Below are 16,126 nucleotides of genomic sequence, written 5' to 3'. Positions count from 1 at the left end.
CTCCAAACGGGGTCATGAAGAGTTGGACACGACTGAAACAGCTGAACAACAGCTTACTCAATATATGTGTCCTGTCCATTTGTTTGGAAAGGGATGGAAATCAAAAGCCCCAGAACAAAAACATCTTTTTATAGAAACTTTTTTTTAATCTCTTACGAAAGAAACACTCCTGTGAAGGGGTGAAAGATAGAGGAGAAAATTTCTCGGGCACTCATATGTCACCAGCTGACAAGTGCACAGCACTGACGGCAGACCTCAGTAGCCTTGAGCTGATTCCCCCCTAGACATCCAGATAAATTTAACCAAACCCGAACTGCATGCTGCCTGTTTATGTAAGAGGCCTATTTCCTATCAATGTAAACCACCCTTCTTGACAGCCTTTATGGACAAATGCAAGTCTTTCTTTGGGAGAATTTATTTCTCCAGCACAGCTCCCTGCTCCAGATCTGCTGATTCCAACCTACAAGTGAAGTAAGTCTCCTGCCAAATCCAGGACCCCAGGGTGCTCTGATTTGCTAGGGGGAGGACAGCAATTTACTCTGCTGTGTAGAACTAAAAAGAAGATTGGGCATGGAAATCAGTCTCAGAGTGTCCCTCTGCTTATAAATTTTATTTTTATTTTTCCTAGAAGAGAAAGAAATCTAGGAATAAGTATATTCAAGCTCACAAGACAATTTTTCATTCAACAGAATAGATTCTGAGTATAAATTCAGCATGTTGAGAAGCTATATCTTATATAGTGGAAAGCACAGTGAATTTGGACTCAAGAGACTTGAATTCATATCTCAGCATAATCCCTAGCTTAATCTATTCTTGCCTCAGTTTCCTAGTCTGTTACATGAAGGTAGTAATACTCCCATTATCTTTCCTCACAAGGTTGATATGAGGAAGGTGCCTTTTAAAATGTTGAGAATGAGAGACAGTAGTATGTATAGTGGATAGAGAGTTGGCCTCAGAGAGAGGAAGGCCTGGATTCAAAGCCTGCCTCTAATACATACTGTGTGATCCTGTGTAATTCTCTAAGAGATTTTTCCAAGATTGTAAACTGAAGAGCAGGGTGCTTATCTATGGTGTTAAATGAAACTTTTTTTTAACCAAGAGTTCCCTATAAGTCTCTTTGCCTTAGTTCCTTCTGTAAAATGGAATTCAGCCTGATTCTGCCTAAGGTCCCTACCAGCTCTGAATCCTATATGATCATGATTCACATTTGTTCTTGAGTTACTAAGCAAAACATCTTATGGGAATGAAAAAGAAAAAAAATAATTTTAAAAAAGAAAAGACAATAAGGGATAGAAGGCTAAACAAAACAGAAAAGAATAAAGTACAGGTTGATTTAAAGAGGATTAAAAAAAATTTTAAAGGAAAAGATGCACTGGAGGGGTACCTAGCCATCAACACTCCTTCCCACCCCAGAGAAAGAAAAATCTGGAAAGGGAAAGGAGATTACCGGCACCCAGAAAAACAGAGACAGACACAAAGCACCATAGAGACCAAGACTGAAGGCCCAAACCCTGATGAGATCAGTCCATGGCACAGCAGTCAAGGGTCTGCTTTGCCACCCTGTTCCAATAAGATAGATGTTGAATGGGCTAGGGGAGGTGCAGGGAGGTGCCCTTTTCTTTTAGAATAGAAGTTTACTGACAGCAGGGATCATGCTTCCTATTTACAAAGGACAGCTTACAACTAGGTCCCAAGAAGTTTTACCCACTGACTCACGTTAACTGCTCTTGAGAAACTGAATGAAGGTTTACAATGAGCCACAGACCTAGTTTTGAATTTGTGAAATTGGAATATGTTTAAAAATCTGATAGAGATACTTTTTAGAATGGTAAATTACCTTTAACCATTGAGTTTGAGCTTAAAACATGGTTAAAATTGTAAGCAGCATAGAACTTTCCAAATTCAAAATCAGAAGCCAGTAGAAATGAAGGAATGAAGGGAGGGAGTTAGAGACAAAAAAAAAATAGGTTATTTACTAAGTTTTCCAACTGATGAGCTTCCCTAAGAATAGATCATCCCCTCCCCCCTCCAAAAAAATGAAGTTAGTGATAAAACCACAGTCTCCCTCTCTTCCCAGGCCTATATTCTTTACATGATATCAGTATTACCCAAAATAGAACCTAGAGATCCCATGCTATTTGGAAGGAGTGAAGGATACTCAAGTAATAAAGAAGAAGATGAATCAAAGAAAGGGCTGGCTGGGTTGTTACCAACACCATGTCATAGGAAGGGTTTTCTGAGTACAGTTGACTCTCCTCTCCAGCACATTAACTGTCAAGATATTTGAAAAAGTGGGAAAAGGAACATTATGGTATGTGTGAAGGAGGAAGGGAAGTGAATTTTATTCAACAAAACAGGACAGCTTCCTGAAAGAGAAAGATTTTTTCACTGCGAGAAAGCAGCTAAGTTTCTGGTTCAGCTTAAACAAGCAAATCTATGACATCTGTATATGAAGGATGTAATTCTTAATATCACCCTCAAAATCAAGAGGCAGTGTGACATACCAGACATAGGGCTGGCCTTGGAGTCATGAAGATCTAGGTTCAAGTCCTGACTTTGACACCTACTAGCTATGTGCCCATAGGTTTAACCCCTCAGTATCCCAGGTGACTCTCAAAGACCTTTGATTGCAGATCTGCCTCAGTGAAAAGGCCAGATCCAACCCAAAATAATAACAGTCAAGCTTCCCATCAAATAAAATGATTAACTCTCCTGGTATTAGCTGCTGCTTTGCCCAAAATGAAAGAAAGTCATTCTGACCTGATCCCTGACACAGAGCCAGGGCAAGGAAAAGGAAACCACTGCACCTGAGTACTTCTTTACCCCGTGGGAAATCAAGTCAGCAGCATTTATTAAGCACCTATTCTATACCAAGCACTGCACTGAGCAGTAGGGATTCCAAGACAGGTAAAAGTCAGTCCCTGCTCTCAGTCTAAGGGAGGAGGCAGCATGCAAACAACTGTGGACAGACAAGATAAATACAGGATAAGAGGGTCAAAGGAGAGAGAATGGAATTCTTGCATTTTTTTCTCTACATCCTCTTCATGATTTCTGGTCTAGTCAGGTCACATTCAATTACCTTACTTTTGCTGAATTGAATTACTGTATTGCTTGTTCCTCAACTTTTGCTGAGGCTTGGAAGGAAGTCATGACTTTTTCACGTGAAGCTACATCTTAGGGTCCCTGTGGATGCTGTTCCTTCCTAAAACAACTCATCAGGTTTGAATCAAGAAGGTCCTGCCCTATTGGCAACAGAAAGTCGTCTTCTCAATACAGTCTTCTGACCTATTACTGCCCCCCTCAAGGGGATAGGTGGGGAGAACATCTATAATGAGGTTTCAATGGGCAATGACAGTATTGCCAAGATAGCTAAGTATGCTGACTTTTAATAAGACAGAAGAAAAGGAAAACCTAAGATTTTTAAAATGCTATATAAATATTATCTCATTGGATCCCCACAACAACCCTGGAAGACAGGCACTATTCTCATCTCCGTTTCACAGATGGGGAAATTGAAGCAGATAGAGGTTAAGTGGGGTCATACAACTAGTAAGTATCTGAAGCAAGATTTGGATTCAGCTCTTCTAGACTCCAGGTATGGCTCTCTATCCATGGGGTCAGCTATCTTAAAGGTAAAGCGACATTAGACAGAGAATCATCAATCATGAAATAGTTATGTAAGTTTTTTTTCTACCACATTCAAAGAATTTTGCCAAGTATTGCAGTTAAAAGATGGTCCTTAGGGGCAGCTAGGTGGCACAGTGAATAGAGCACCAGACCTGGAGTCCGGAGGACCTGAGTCAAATTCGACCTCAAACATTTAACACACAAACTAGCCGCATGACCTTGGGCGAGTCACTTAACCCCAGTTGCCCTCCAAAAAGCAAAAATGAATAAATAAATAAAAGATGGTCCTCAAGGACCATCTAATTGAAGAAATAGGATGTAGGCATTGGAGAGATGGATATGGAGCTTTCTATTATCTATATATCTTATGCCTTGTGTTATCTAAGGCGTGCCTGCCTCTTAAATGCATGAGCCAGTATTTATTGTTATAATCTGATAGAATATAAACTCCTTAAGGACAGAAACTATTTGGGTTCCTTTTTTTTTTAAATCTTTTCATCCTCAGCTCCTAGCACAATGACTTACATGTAGTAGTTGCTTAATAAATATTTATTGGGTTGCAAATAACTAACCATAAGATGTTATCATAAGATACCTGACAATATGATGCTATATACAGTGAAGCAAATAAGTAGTACAGGAAATAAGGACCGTAGGAGATCAGATGAGGAAGAGATGACTATAGGTTCAGATAGTCTGGTGAAGATGCACAGAAGAGACATGACTAGAACTGGGCCACAAAGAACAAGCAGGATTTGGAATGGAGGGCAGCCTAGGCAGAGAAAATGGAATGAATAAAATGCAGAGGCAAGAAGATGCATGACATATGGTGCACAGCGAGTATACTACTGTGACTGGGACAGAAGGTTCGCCCAAGGGAGTAAAGAGTAGCACAGGGTAACACTGCACAGGTTAGGGCCACACTGCGGAAAGCCTTGAATGCCAAGCTAAGTAATCCAAAAATAATAGGATAAAGAATCGCAGAATAACAGCATGTTAAAACTGGAAAGAGACTTAGAAATTACTTTATAAAGGAGGAAACTAAGTTTCTGTGAAATGCCTTGCCGAGGGTCACATTGCTAATTAGGACAAATCTGAGACTGAGCAGTGTTAGTGATCGGACTTTATTCTCTAGGATAGAACAGCTATGGAAGATTTGAGAATGAACCAGACTGAAAGTGCAGACTAGATTAGGGAGTAAAGCTAAGGTACTAGAAGTTAAAATAAGATGCAGAATTTAAACGCCAAAAGGGGATCAGTCTTTGATTACTTTCTTCTTTCTACTTTTTCTACTTTCATGTTCCTACCAATTATCCATCATCCCTGTCTAAAAATAAACAAAAAACATAACCTTTGTAAACAATCGAGAATAATTTAAGGAATAATTTTTAAAACCCTGATTTAAGGGATAATAAACCCAGACCCTCAGGAGACCTGTTATTTTTCTAGGCCCAGTGTTTAGACTTTATTCTTCCTTAAGATCCTAGACATGTTTTATTTAAATTTGAAGTTTTTCACTTTCTTTTCTGTCTTTTCCAGTGTTGACTTTAATACCCTGGGGGAAATCTAATAGATAAAGGACAATGGGAAAAGAGGGAATATATATGGAACCCCAGGGAGATTATCAAAGAGAACCTTTGAGTTATGTTTCTCATACAGGCAGGTTTGCAACCAAGAGCCTTAGTGACTTGGAAAGCCAATATGCCATATGAAGTGTGGATTCAGTCAAAAGGCTACACTTGAGGACCACGAAGTTTCGATTCCATCAAAGGGCCATACTTGAGGACCTAGAGGGCCACATGTGCCCTTGAGGTCACAGGTTCCCCACTCCTGTTCTAGAATGTTATCCTTCTTCTCTCCCCACACCTCTACACAATTCCTATGCAGCCTTTAAATCTAAACTTAACCATCACCACCTTTGGGAAGCTTTCCCTTCTTTCCTCCTTGGATCTCACGTAACACTTTATAACTCTCCTACACACTTATCATTTCTTGTTTTATATAATTTCTCCCTACTGCCTCTAAGCTCTATTGGGATGGGATAGTGGCACAGTGAAGTTTCCTGTCTCCCTCAGTCCTCCCAGTGTCCAGCAATGCACTCTGCTCACAGAACAGTATTTAAAAATACCTGTGAGAGTGGGTTGTTGTTTTTAATTTGGTTCAAAGTTTTTGTGGGTTTTTGGCGGGGGGGGGGGGGCAGTCTTGTTTTGGTAGAGGAGCTAGACTAGTGATTTCATTGGTAATAGAATGTTTCCAATGAAGACACTCCTGTGAATACAGATCAGCACCCAAGAATTACCTGAAATAGTGAGAAAATAAGTGAACTGCACAGGGTCATACAGAGAGTATGTGTAAGAGGCAGAAAGTAAACCCAGATTTTCATGACAGAAACTGGCTCTTTATCTACTATGCAGCATTACTTTTTTTCTTTTCTTTCCTTTTTTTTGAGGCAGTTGGGGTTAAATGACTTGCCCAGGGTCACACAGCTAGTGTCCAAGGCTGGATTTGAAATCAGATCCTCTTGACCCCAGGGTCCATACTAGCTGCCCCCCACGTTGCCTTTCAAACATTTGTTAAATTGAATTAAATTGTACTTTATACCTATGAAGAGTTTAATAATCTCCATTGTTTGCTTTTCTCATGATTTTCTGGGTGGTCAAACTAATATCAAGTGTTCTCCTTTCTCATAACAAGCCAAGGCCTAGTGAGGACAGAGAGCAGTGATATGGGAGCAGTGAGAGGATTGACTCTCCCAAGATCTCCAGCTTTGGAGTTAGCCTCCTGAGTTAGCTTTAAGTAGAGCTCAGGATTTTGAATCCACAGTGCTACCAGTGCCAAGGAGAGGAACACTTGCTAAAGGAGAAATAAACTGATTCTCTTTCTACAACTTCCCAGCTTTTTGTGAGAGAACCTGAACGAAGACTGGGGATAAAAGGGGACATTCGTCTGCATTCCTTCTTCAGGGAGATCAACTGGGAGGACCTTGAACGCAAGGAGATTGAGCCGCCATTCAAACCAAAAGTGGTAAGGATTTAACATCCCTTTTACGCTCCCCCATTCTCCTGCGGTTTGATTGATAAAACCTTTCCAAGGCACCATTTAAAATCATGCCCCCACTCTTCCCAACCCTACATAATTTTAGCTCATGGTATCATTACTAGGTTCCAGAATAATGGTAGAAACAAAACAGTGGAAGCCTCTGTCACTGAGACACCGAGAGGGCTAATTCACATCAGCTAATGTTCCAGCCACAGATAGTACGTGACCATGAACAAGAAATGAACTGAGTAGTGTGTGCTTATCTTAGGCTACACATATTCGTTCAAAATATGAGTATAGGGCAGCAAAATGAATGTGCTTTATGGGGTTAATGGCCTTGAGGCCATGTTTCCTTCTAGATCCTTAAGTGCAGCCTTTTGGATTCACCTTGAGGTTGTGGCCTCAAGGCCACAGGTTCCCCACCCCTGACTAAACTGTGCCTTCCAGTGACCTAGGGATTCAAGGAAGTGAAATTTCGGAAGGAGTGCACTCTAGCTATAGGGGATAGTTTGTGCAAAGACCCAGAAAAAGGCATTTGAATGTGGGGAATAAGTAGGTCATTTTGGTTAAAACACATTGGAATGTGTGAGGGGAAGTAATACAAGGTCAGCAGTGGAAATGTAGGTTGGAGGCAGACTGTGAAGGACTTAAAATATCAGGCCTAGGAGTTTGTATTTGATCTTAGAGGCAGCAGGAAACCAGTGAAGCTTCTTGAGCAAGAGGGTGCCGTGGTCAGACCTGTGCGTTAGGAATACAGATTGGAAGAGTGAGAGGCTAGAGGCAGGGAGATCAAATAAAGCTATGGCTATGGTCCCACTGAGAGGAGATGAGAGACTGAACAATGGTAGTGGTTCTATGAGCAGAGAGAAAGAGAATAGACAGGACAGATATTGGGGAGATAGATGAGAGGAGATTGAGCCACCATTCAAACCAAAAATGGTAAAGACCCTTTGTATAGTTTCCCATTCTCCTACAATCTGATAAAACCTCTACAGGTCCCCATGTAAAACCACGTCCTATCACCATCCCTACATAATTTCAGCTCATTATAGCATTACTACATTCCAAAATGGTGACGGAAACAAGCTAGTGAAAGCCATAACTGGGATTCTTTTTAACCTGGAGCAAACAACGCAAGCCATACCTTATTTAAGCATCATGAAAGGTACCATCAATTTAGGGGATGGGGGCATAAGGAACAGATTTTAATCTGTGCAGGGAGACAGAGACTCCAGGATACCACAAGGCCACAGCTGTGGAGAGGACCATTAGGTAGCTTTCTATTTAAACAGACACCAACCTTAGCATTGTAAAGAATAATGAGCTGTTCCTTCAAGCATGGCATCCAAGGAGCTTTATTATGGGGGATGAGGGGGTAGAGTGGTACCCAGATACACGCTTTTGGGGATCCACCTAACTCCCTTCCAAAGAAAATCTCTCAAAGGATCTTAGGTATTGTCTAGTCTGGCTCCTTGATGCTACAAAAAGGAGTCTTGGGGACCCAGAAGAGAGGACTGAAGAGTGTAATTTTATGGTTGGTTTTTAAGCCATCAGTAATCTTGGTTTGTAACTAGATTGGTCAGATCGCACATTCCTGTGGGACATATCTCTAGTGACAGACTTCTTCAGAAAAGGTTAAAAGGCAAACACATTACGCCATATTTCTGTTTATAAACTAATATAAAGAGATAACCTATTATAGGATAGGAAGAAAGACCTGAAATATGCAAAACTCACTAGAAAAATGAAAAGCAAGGTAAAACAAAATTGGTAGCCTTCTTGCTAGATTTGCCAAAGGTTTAGCTGATAGTTAAGGCATTCTTTACCCTAACAGATGTCAATATTCTCTCCAAGGCTGAGGAATAGTAAAGAGTAAAAAGTGGGATTCCTCAGGAGATAAGTTTCTTTACCCCAAGGCCAAAAAGTTTCTTTATGGGGAATCTGTAAAAATAGTGCTCAAAATAATAAGTACATTAGAGAAAATTCACTGGAGATAAACTGAGGTTTAGTGGGGTTAAGGAAGTGGATGAAACCAGATCTAAATGGCTAAGACTCAACAGACTGAACTGCCCAGTTTCCAAGTAGTACAGACATCCAGGCTAAAGTCTTTAAATAGGCATCACCAGGGATGGGACTTAGGTGGAGATATTAAAGCTGACTGAGTAGTTTATGTGTGTATTTTCCTTATATGATAAGCTCTTCTCAGATTGAAAATGTTATCTAATTCTTCTTCTAATTTTATTCATTCTTTCTTCGTTTCTGAATTTGTTCCACAGTAGGTGGAACCATTATCATGTGACTAGCCTGATAACCATTCAGACAGACCTCAAGTAGTATGGGGAATAGGAGGGGGGGGGTGGAGAGAGAAAAAAGGGGACTTCAGTGTCTTTCCCCATGTCCTATTTGTTTTGGAGGTAGAGGGAAACAGGATGGAAAGGCCCCTGGATCCTGATCATCTCTGTCATTCCTTTATAAAAATGAAACATGATTCAGAATGCCCTGGACCAGGGATGGGCCTGGCCACATGTGGCCTTCTAGGTCCTTAGGTGTAGCCTTTTGACTGAGGCCAAGTTTTACAGAACAGAACCTTTTATTAAAGGAATTTGTTCTGTGAGGTTTGGATTCTGTCAAAGGGCCACACTTGAGGACCTAGAGGGCTACATGAGGCCCGAAGTTCCCCACCCCGTGAGTTCAGACCATAACAGATGTCAAGTTAAGAAATCATGTCTATCATTGAGATAATATATGCAAAGTATTTTGCAAACTTGTACTTGTCACTGTAAAAATTTTAACTATTACTATTATCATCATCATCATCATAGATCAGTTCTACAGATTTCTTGGGAAGGTAGATGCTCTCGGAGTCATTCTATTCATTGTCAGAGCCAATGGCTATTAAGGCCCAGGTACACCTTGTGAAGAATAATGGCAATTCAAGAAAAATCCCACTCTCAGTACTGCTTCTTGGGGAGACCCCTTTGAAGGCATTCGACAGGCTTATCTATTGCATTACTCTTGTTCAAAATATGACATATCAAAACTAGCCATGTAACGTTGGGCAAGTTACTTAACCCCAGTTGCCCTCCAAAAGGCAATATATATATAGTTTGGTTTGGGGAATTTAATGGTGGCATTTAGCAATACAACTAACTATCACCCCAGTGGGTATCCAGTCAAAAGTTAGGTAAAAGATGACTTTGTAGCCAGGTCAGCTTGAAATGTTCAGCATATAAATGGGGGTTTTGAACTAGGTATTGGCAGCCTCAACTCCTGAAGCAGCTTGCTTGGGGTAACAATGGAAGGTAAAGAGGTTGTCACTGTTTTTCTTAGAGTCAGTTAGGCATACAGTGGGCCTAGAGGCAGGAAGACCTGAATTCAAATCCAACCTCAGATATTTATTATGTGTGTCACCCTTAGAAAGTCACTTAAATACTATCTGCCTCAATTTTCTCATCTGTAAAATGGGGATAATACTTGCACTTCCTCCCACCCTCCCCACCTCAGCCCAGTGTTGTCACAATGATCAAATGAGATAATATTTGTAAAGTGTCACCAAGGTGGTACCTAATAAATGCTTCTTGCCTTCCTTCTGTTCCCCAACACCATGGAAGATTTTTGTTTACCCTTTGAGGGTTGCTTTCTAATATATCTGCTGTCATATAATAACACTGCAGAGGTTCATAGGATTCTAGATTTAGAGCTGGGAAGGACGTTAGGGGTCACCCGGCCTGATCCCCTCAGGAAGGCCTAGGGAGATGAAGTAGTTTTCCCAAAATCACTCAGCTAGTAAAGTGCAAAGCTGTGATTTGAACTTTGACCCCCTGGGTCCCAATCCAGCACTCTCTCCACTGTCCCACACCACAGTTTTAAGCAAGAAGATATGGAAGCAGTAGCAATCTAAAGAGCGCTCCCTATGGCTCACAGATCTAAAAATGATGGTTTTGTGGTGTGGGCTTGCTGAGAGGCTGCTTCTCACCTTTAGCATAAAAACAGCTCAGCATCAGAACTTTAGTTCTGATAGTCTGAATAAAATTTAAAAAGGGGAGGGAGAGGAATTTCAAACAAAAGACATTCTGTATGCCCAGGAGCAGGGCAGCTAAGTGGCACAGTAGATAGAGTACTGGGCCAGGAAGATTTGTCTTCCTGAGTTCAAATCTGGCCTCAGACACTTATTAGCTATGTGACTCTGGGCAAGTCACTTAACCCTGTTTACTTCAGTTTCCTCATCTGTAAAATGAGCTGGTGAAGGAAATGGCAAACCACTCCAATATCTCGGCTCTTGGATAGTCAGAAATGACCAAAGAACAGCATTCCCAGTGACATATGCTTTCCAATAAAAATTGTATTTGGTGGGTCAGTTGAGCAGGTCTGACTCGGGCCCATCCCTAGTTAGTTTAGATTAGATTCATTAGGGGAGGTGGTCACAACCATCAAAGACTAGATCCCAGAACTGTTGTATTGTGGACCTTCTTGTAGGTTTCTCATGGGAAATCTCTAAATGATTATTTGTAATCCACCTTCCCTCCTCCTTACCCAGTTGTGACTTAAGTATAAACCTGTGCTTTTACTTCAATTAAGACAACATTCCTCACTCTGAAACTGATTAATTAAACTACTTGATCACTGGCATTCCCATCTCTAGGCCTGGTTTGTGCAGCCCTGGCATATTCTCAGGTTAGAGACTGGCTCAGTAAAAATCCTGTTAATGCTATAGACATGAAGAGTGACATTCATTGGTCATTGAGGGGTTAACAGAAGGTTCACTTAGCCATAATATGGAATGGATATTCATTGAGGATCTAGTACTCAGCTTGGGTAGACACATCCCACCCTCTCCTTATCCTTGCCTTCACACCACAACAATCTGGGCAGCAAGGCAGGGTATAGTCACTGCCATGGGCTTTTTAATGCCTTTAAGTAACCAGGAAGCCATATGTGTGTGTATGTATACATATGTGTATGTGTATATATACCTATCAGGATCTCCCTGAGTCAGTCAAGTCTAGGAGACAGCTTCCTTGTCTTTTAGGAAGAGAACTATCCTGATCTATGGGGATTGAGGAGATAGAGGGGCTGGCACAGGGCAGGCCTGGTAGATAATGATCCTATGACAATGGGGGAAATATAATTGGTGGGAGGATAAGTAAAACCTATGTCCTCCTGCTTCATCACAGCCACTGAGGAAGAAGGCAACAAGTTACAGCAGTTTTACACTGAAAGCAAATTGGTTGAGATGAAAAATCAGGAGCATTCATCAAATTTCAGAGTAGGCAAATGCCTCAGACTTGTCCATTAGCACTAAATGTTCAGTGGCCCACCTACTTCCCTTCCAAATTTGTATAACTTTCTTCTATCCTCCAACCTCCTAACGTAGGTTAGAATTTCTTATACCTCTTCATAACCTTCTTTTCTTCTGTTTTATCCTTGAAATCTTTCAGGGTTTAAATAACGGCTCTTCCATTTTTCAGTCATGTCCAACTCTCTGTGACCCCATTTGGGGTTTTCTTGGCAAAGATACTGGAGTAGTTTGCCATTTCCTTCTCCAGCTCATTTTACAGATGAAGAAGCTGAGGCAAACAGGATTAAGTGACTTGCCCAGGGTCACACAGCTAGTGTCTGAGGCCAGATTTGGACTCAATGATTCTATTGTACTCCAGACCTGGCCCTCTGTGCACTATGGCACCTCTTACCTGCCCCATAAATCTTATATCATACAGATAGGAAATAAAAGAGCTGGGACTTTAACCCAGGTACTCCAACGTCTAACCCCAGAACTCTTTTCTCTATACTACATTGCCTATACAGGGTTATGCTAGTGAATGTTTAACAACCATCCTCCAGGGGGGAAAAACTGCCTGTGTGTGTGTTTAGGTGTCTGCAAACTTACATTTATAGATATATGTATAAATATATACACACACATATATATACAATACACTTTTAAATTTCCTTATCACTTTCTTAAGTCTAGTAGATCATAGGTTCCCAAAGTATGTAATACCACCTCCTGAGGGCACTGGAACAATGGGGGGTAGAGGGTTATAGTAGCCTTGGATACATTTGGGGGGCACTGAATAAAAATAAGGGGGTATTGAATAAAAACAAGGGGTTAATGAAAATATAAGAAGAAAAAATAAGAAAATTTTGAAAAACTGTTCATACTTTGTGTAACAAAGTTAAAGTAGTAACTACATTATTTTCTAAATAAACACACAAAATGCAAGTTATAAGAGATCAGTGGTTAAGTCCACCAATAGGTCTTAACAAGCAAGTGCTGGCAGATGAGCATTTCAGGCATTGTTGGGAAGTCCAACATTCATGGGCAGGAATAGGTGCCTGGAATGATTTGTTTACAATACAATACTAAATGGTTGTATGATGCAACATTGTGTCATCAGAATTTCAGTGCAGGAAAAATCCTCACAAATTTCCAATAAATTATTAAATTTAAGATGCATCATTTAAAAAAAAATATTTTGTTTAAAGAAGGTTGATTTCCAGGGAGACACTGAGTAATTTTTTTTTAAGGAGTCAAATAAGGTTGGGAATCTATGGTCTAGGCAATCATAAAACATTGAATCAAGTCCTGATTCATAGAGTTTGCTTACTGGATCTCTTGAACCTAAGAGCTGGCTCTAGCACACCCCTCTGGTCCCTTTCACTTTCCCGTTTAGGGCAGAGACCAACTTGTACTTTGTGTTAACATCCATGTTACTTAGTACTGGCAGAAACAAAACCATACCCACATTTCTAGAGGCAATTGCAAATTTCTCCATGCCCTCCACAAAAGCTTGAAGCAAAATGCTCAGTCCTTGGTCTTCTTATTGACAGCTCTCTTGGTTAAACTTACAGATAACTGCCTACTTGACATTTCTATTCAGTCGATGGGAAGCCCAGTTACCAGGGGATGTTGAGAGAAGCTTAACTTCTTTATGATCAGCTTCCTCTATTTCTAGGGATAGGATGACAATATCTGCTCAGCTGCCTTTAATTGGTGACCGTCCTGAAGTGACCAAAAGCCACTCCATAAACAGAAATTTGGTCACCTAAAGAGATCTCATTTGGATTCCTCCCACCCCTTTGATTCTTTTTTCCCCACTTGAGTTCCTGACATACCTTTGTATAAAAATGACCACCTGACATACTAACCAAGCAAGTGCCCACTAATGCTATATGTTATGGTGGAATGCACTCACATGTGCCATGGCTAAAAATTATCTCCCCAGGAATATCGCGACTGCATCCAGTAGAAGAATGCTGCGATATGGTTAATTACCTTGTAAAATAGTCATCAGTCCTGACCCCTGTCACCAGAATTATTTTTTGTTTTTGTTTTTTTGGAGGGGGGAAGGTAGGGCAGTTGGGGTTAAGCGAGTTGCCCGAGGTCACACAGCTAGTTTTTTGTGTTAAGTGTTTGATTTTGGATTTGAATTCAGGTCCTCCTGACTCCAGGTGCAATGCTCTATTCACTGCGCCACCTAGCCACCCCCTGTCACCAGAATTAAAAGGGAGTTGTTTCAAGGTAGAGATTTTAGGCCTAGTTAGAAGAAAAGTTAATAAATTTAGTGACCAAATTTTTTTTTATCCCCCCCCCCCTTTTTTTTTGTTCAAACCTGCTGAAGAAATCTCCAAGCGACTGCAGCAACTTTGATAAAGAATTCCTGAATGAGAAACCACGGCTATCGTTTGCTGACAGAACACTGATAAACAGCATGGACCAAAATATGTTCAGCAACTTTTCTTTCATTAACCCTAAGATGGAGAGGCTCTTATCCTGAGGATTCAATATTTCCAGAAACTTCCTGGCCAAAGGAATCTGCCTTCCTTCTTTGAACTGGCCTAAATAATACTTATCCTGTCCCTTTTTCATCTCAGAGAAGAAAAGAAACACTCACCAGTGAGGACTCCAAGCTTTTACCAGTTCTCCCGACATTTATCTGTAGAGTAAGCCACCTCTACTTCACTAATGACAAATGTCTCTCGTTACATCTCCTGCCATCTTTTACAGAACGCTCTTGAATTTCAGGGCATTCAAGAAAAGACTCGCCATGAGGTTCAGATCTGCCACCATGATCCCTCCACAGTAGTAATTTACTTGAAAGATGGTACTGCGTGCTGTGAAAGATTGAACAACTTAATACTGTCCTAAATTAGCCCCTGCACTTGAGTACAAAGTGCCGATCAATGGACTCCTTGATGAATCAAGGCACAAACTGCATACAGAGCGTCTCAAGACTGTAACAGCTCATTGCCAGATGCCGTAACAATTGTCCTCCAGTCTCAGACCAGGAGCTGCTGACCTATTTTACCCCGTTCACATCTGTGGAAGCTTAAATGGTCAAAAGAAAACTGAGAACAGTAACAAGGTTTTCATGGGAATCCTTTCACAATAAATGTAGCCTGTCACTTGAGATTTTCAAAACCATTCATTCTGATTATCCACGTCACCCACACTGTTTTGCAAGAGATAACATTGGTAAGTTGGAAGAACATGTCACCTGGTGCAGTTTTCCCTGGAAGTTGAATAGACTATTTCATATTGTCCTGGCAATGGAGAAATTAAGTGTAGAGTGTACTAAAGATGATATCAAATTATTTCCCTCAATTAAAACTTGCCTTGACTTTCCACTGATACATTTTTCCACTTGATACCATATTTCATGGCGATCATCCTCACTTTATAAAAGGAAAAGGAACAACCATCACAGCAGCTGAAAACACCCAACATCATAATGCTCCAGGGAAACTTAGCCTGTTATCTCTTACATCTCTTTCTGTGCAACGTTCAAGATAAAGAACCATGTGTGTTATTTACAGTAGTAACCTGCTTAATTAGAATTCTTAATCAGTGCACTTTGAAGTGTCATTGCTGTTTGTACAGTTTAATAAAATATTGTGACTTAAGGGCAAATTGTATGTGTGTGAAAATGTAATTTAAGAAAATCTAAAAGGCATTAAATTTTATAACCTTCCAACAGTGAAGTTTTATGCCCCTCCAATAGTGAATTCTGTGATTTTCAGTCATTAGAAACTGACTAGCATCTTACTATTAAAAAAAAAACTTCTCAGTACTTAAGTTTGTTCGTTGTGGGTTTGTTGTAAAAGAAAAACAAGCTTTGTGATAATAATACTTTGCTTTATAAAATGTTGCCATTTACACAGCATTGTCCTTACAAAAAGAAGAGATAGTATATATGTGACTGTCCTTATTTTACCAAGAAGGAAACTGAGGGCCCAACAGGAGTCAAAGGATTGGAAACTGGAAATGACCCCATATATAATCTAGTCCAATTCCCACATTTTATAGATGAAGAAAGTGAAGTGCAGAGAAGGAAATCCCACTGATAGTAACGATCAGAGACAAAATTTGAAACCAGAACCTCAAATTTCAGAGCCCAAGCTTTTTCCACAATCTCACATTGCCCATAAGAAAGTGGCAGATTCTGAGGGTTGCAGGTGA

The 16,126-nt window shown here is 40.5% G+C and overlaps 1 protein-coding gene across 1 annotated transcript in view; it reads left to right on the top strand.

Annotated features, from left to right (window-relative positions):
• LOC138176134 (protein kinase C theta type) overlaps window positions 1–15,710 on the top strand; it is a 132,747-nt gene extending 117,037 nt beyond the window's left edge. Inside the window, exons 16-17 of the mRNA XM_069106902.1 lie at window positions 6,523–6,651; window positions 14,289–15,710. Coding sequence (XP_068963003.1) covers window positions 6,523–6,651; window positions 14,289–14,444 — 285 coding nt within the window. The 3' untranslated portion in view covers window positions 14,445–15,710. The remainder of the gene's footprint in view (window positions 1–6,522; window positions 6,652–14,288) is intronic.
• The last annotated feature ends 416 nt before the right edge of the window (window positions 15,711–16,126 follow it).

Source organism: Petaurus breviceps, unplaced genomic scaffold, assembly GCF_028583685.1.
Source record: "Petaurus breviceps papuanus isolate PSGF00001 unplaced genomic scaffold, PetGlider_PUasm1.0 81, whole genome shotgun sequence".
Lineage (NCBI taxonomy): Eukaryota > Metazoa > Chordata > Mammalia > Diprotodontia > Petauridae > Petaurus > Petaurus breviceps.
Note: the sequence above shows the minus strand (reverse complement) of the source record. Positions and strands in the feature narration are given on the sequence as shown.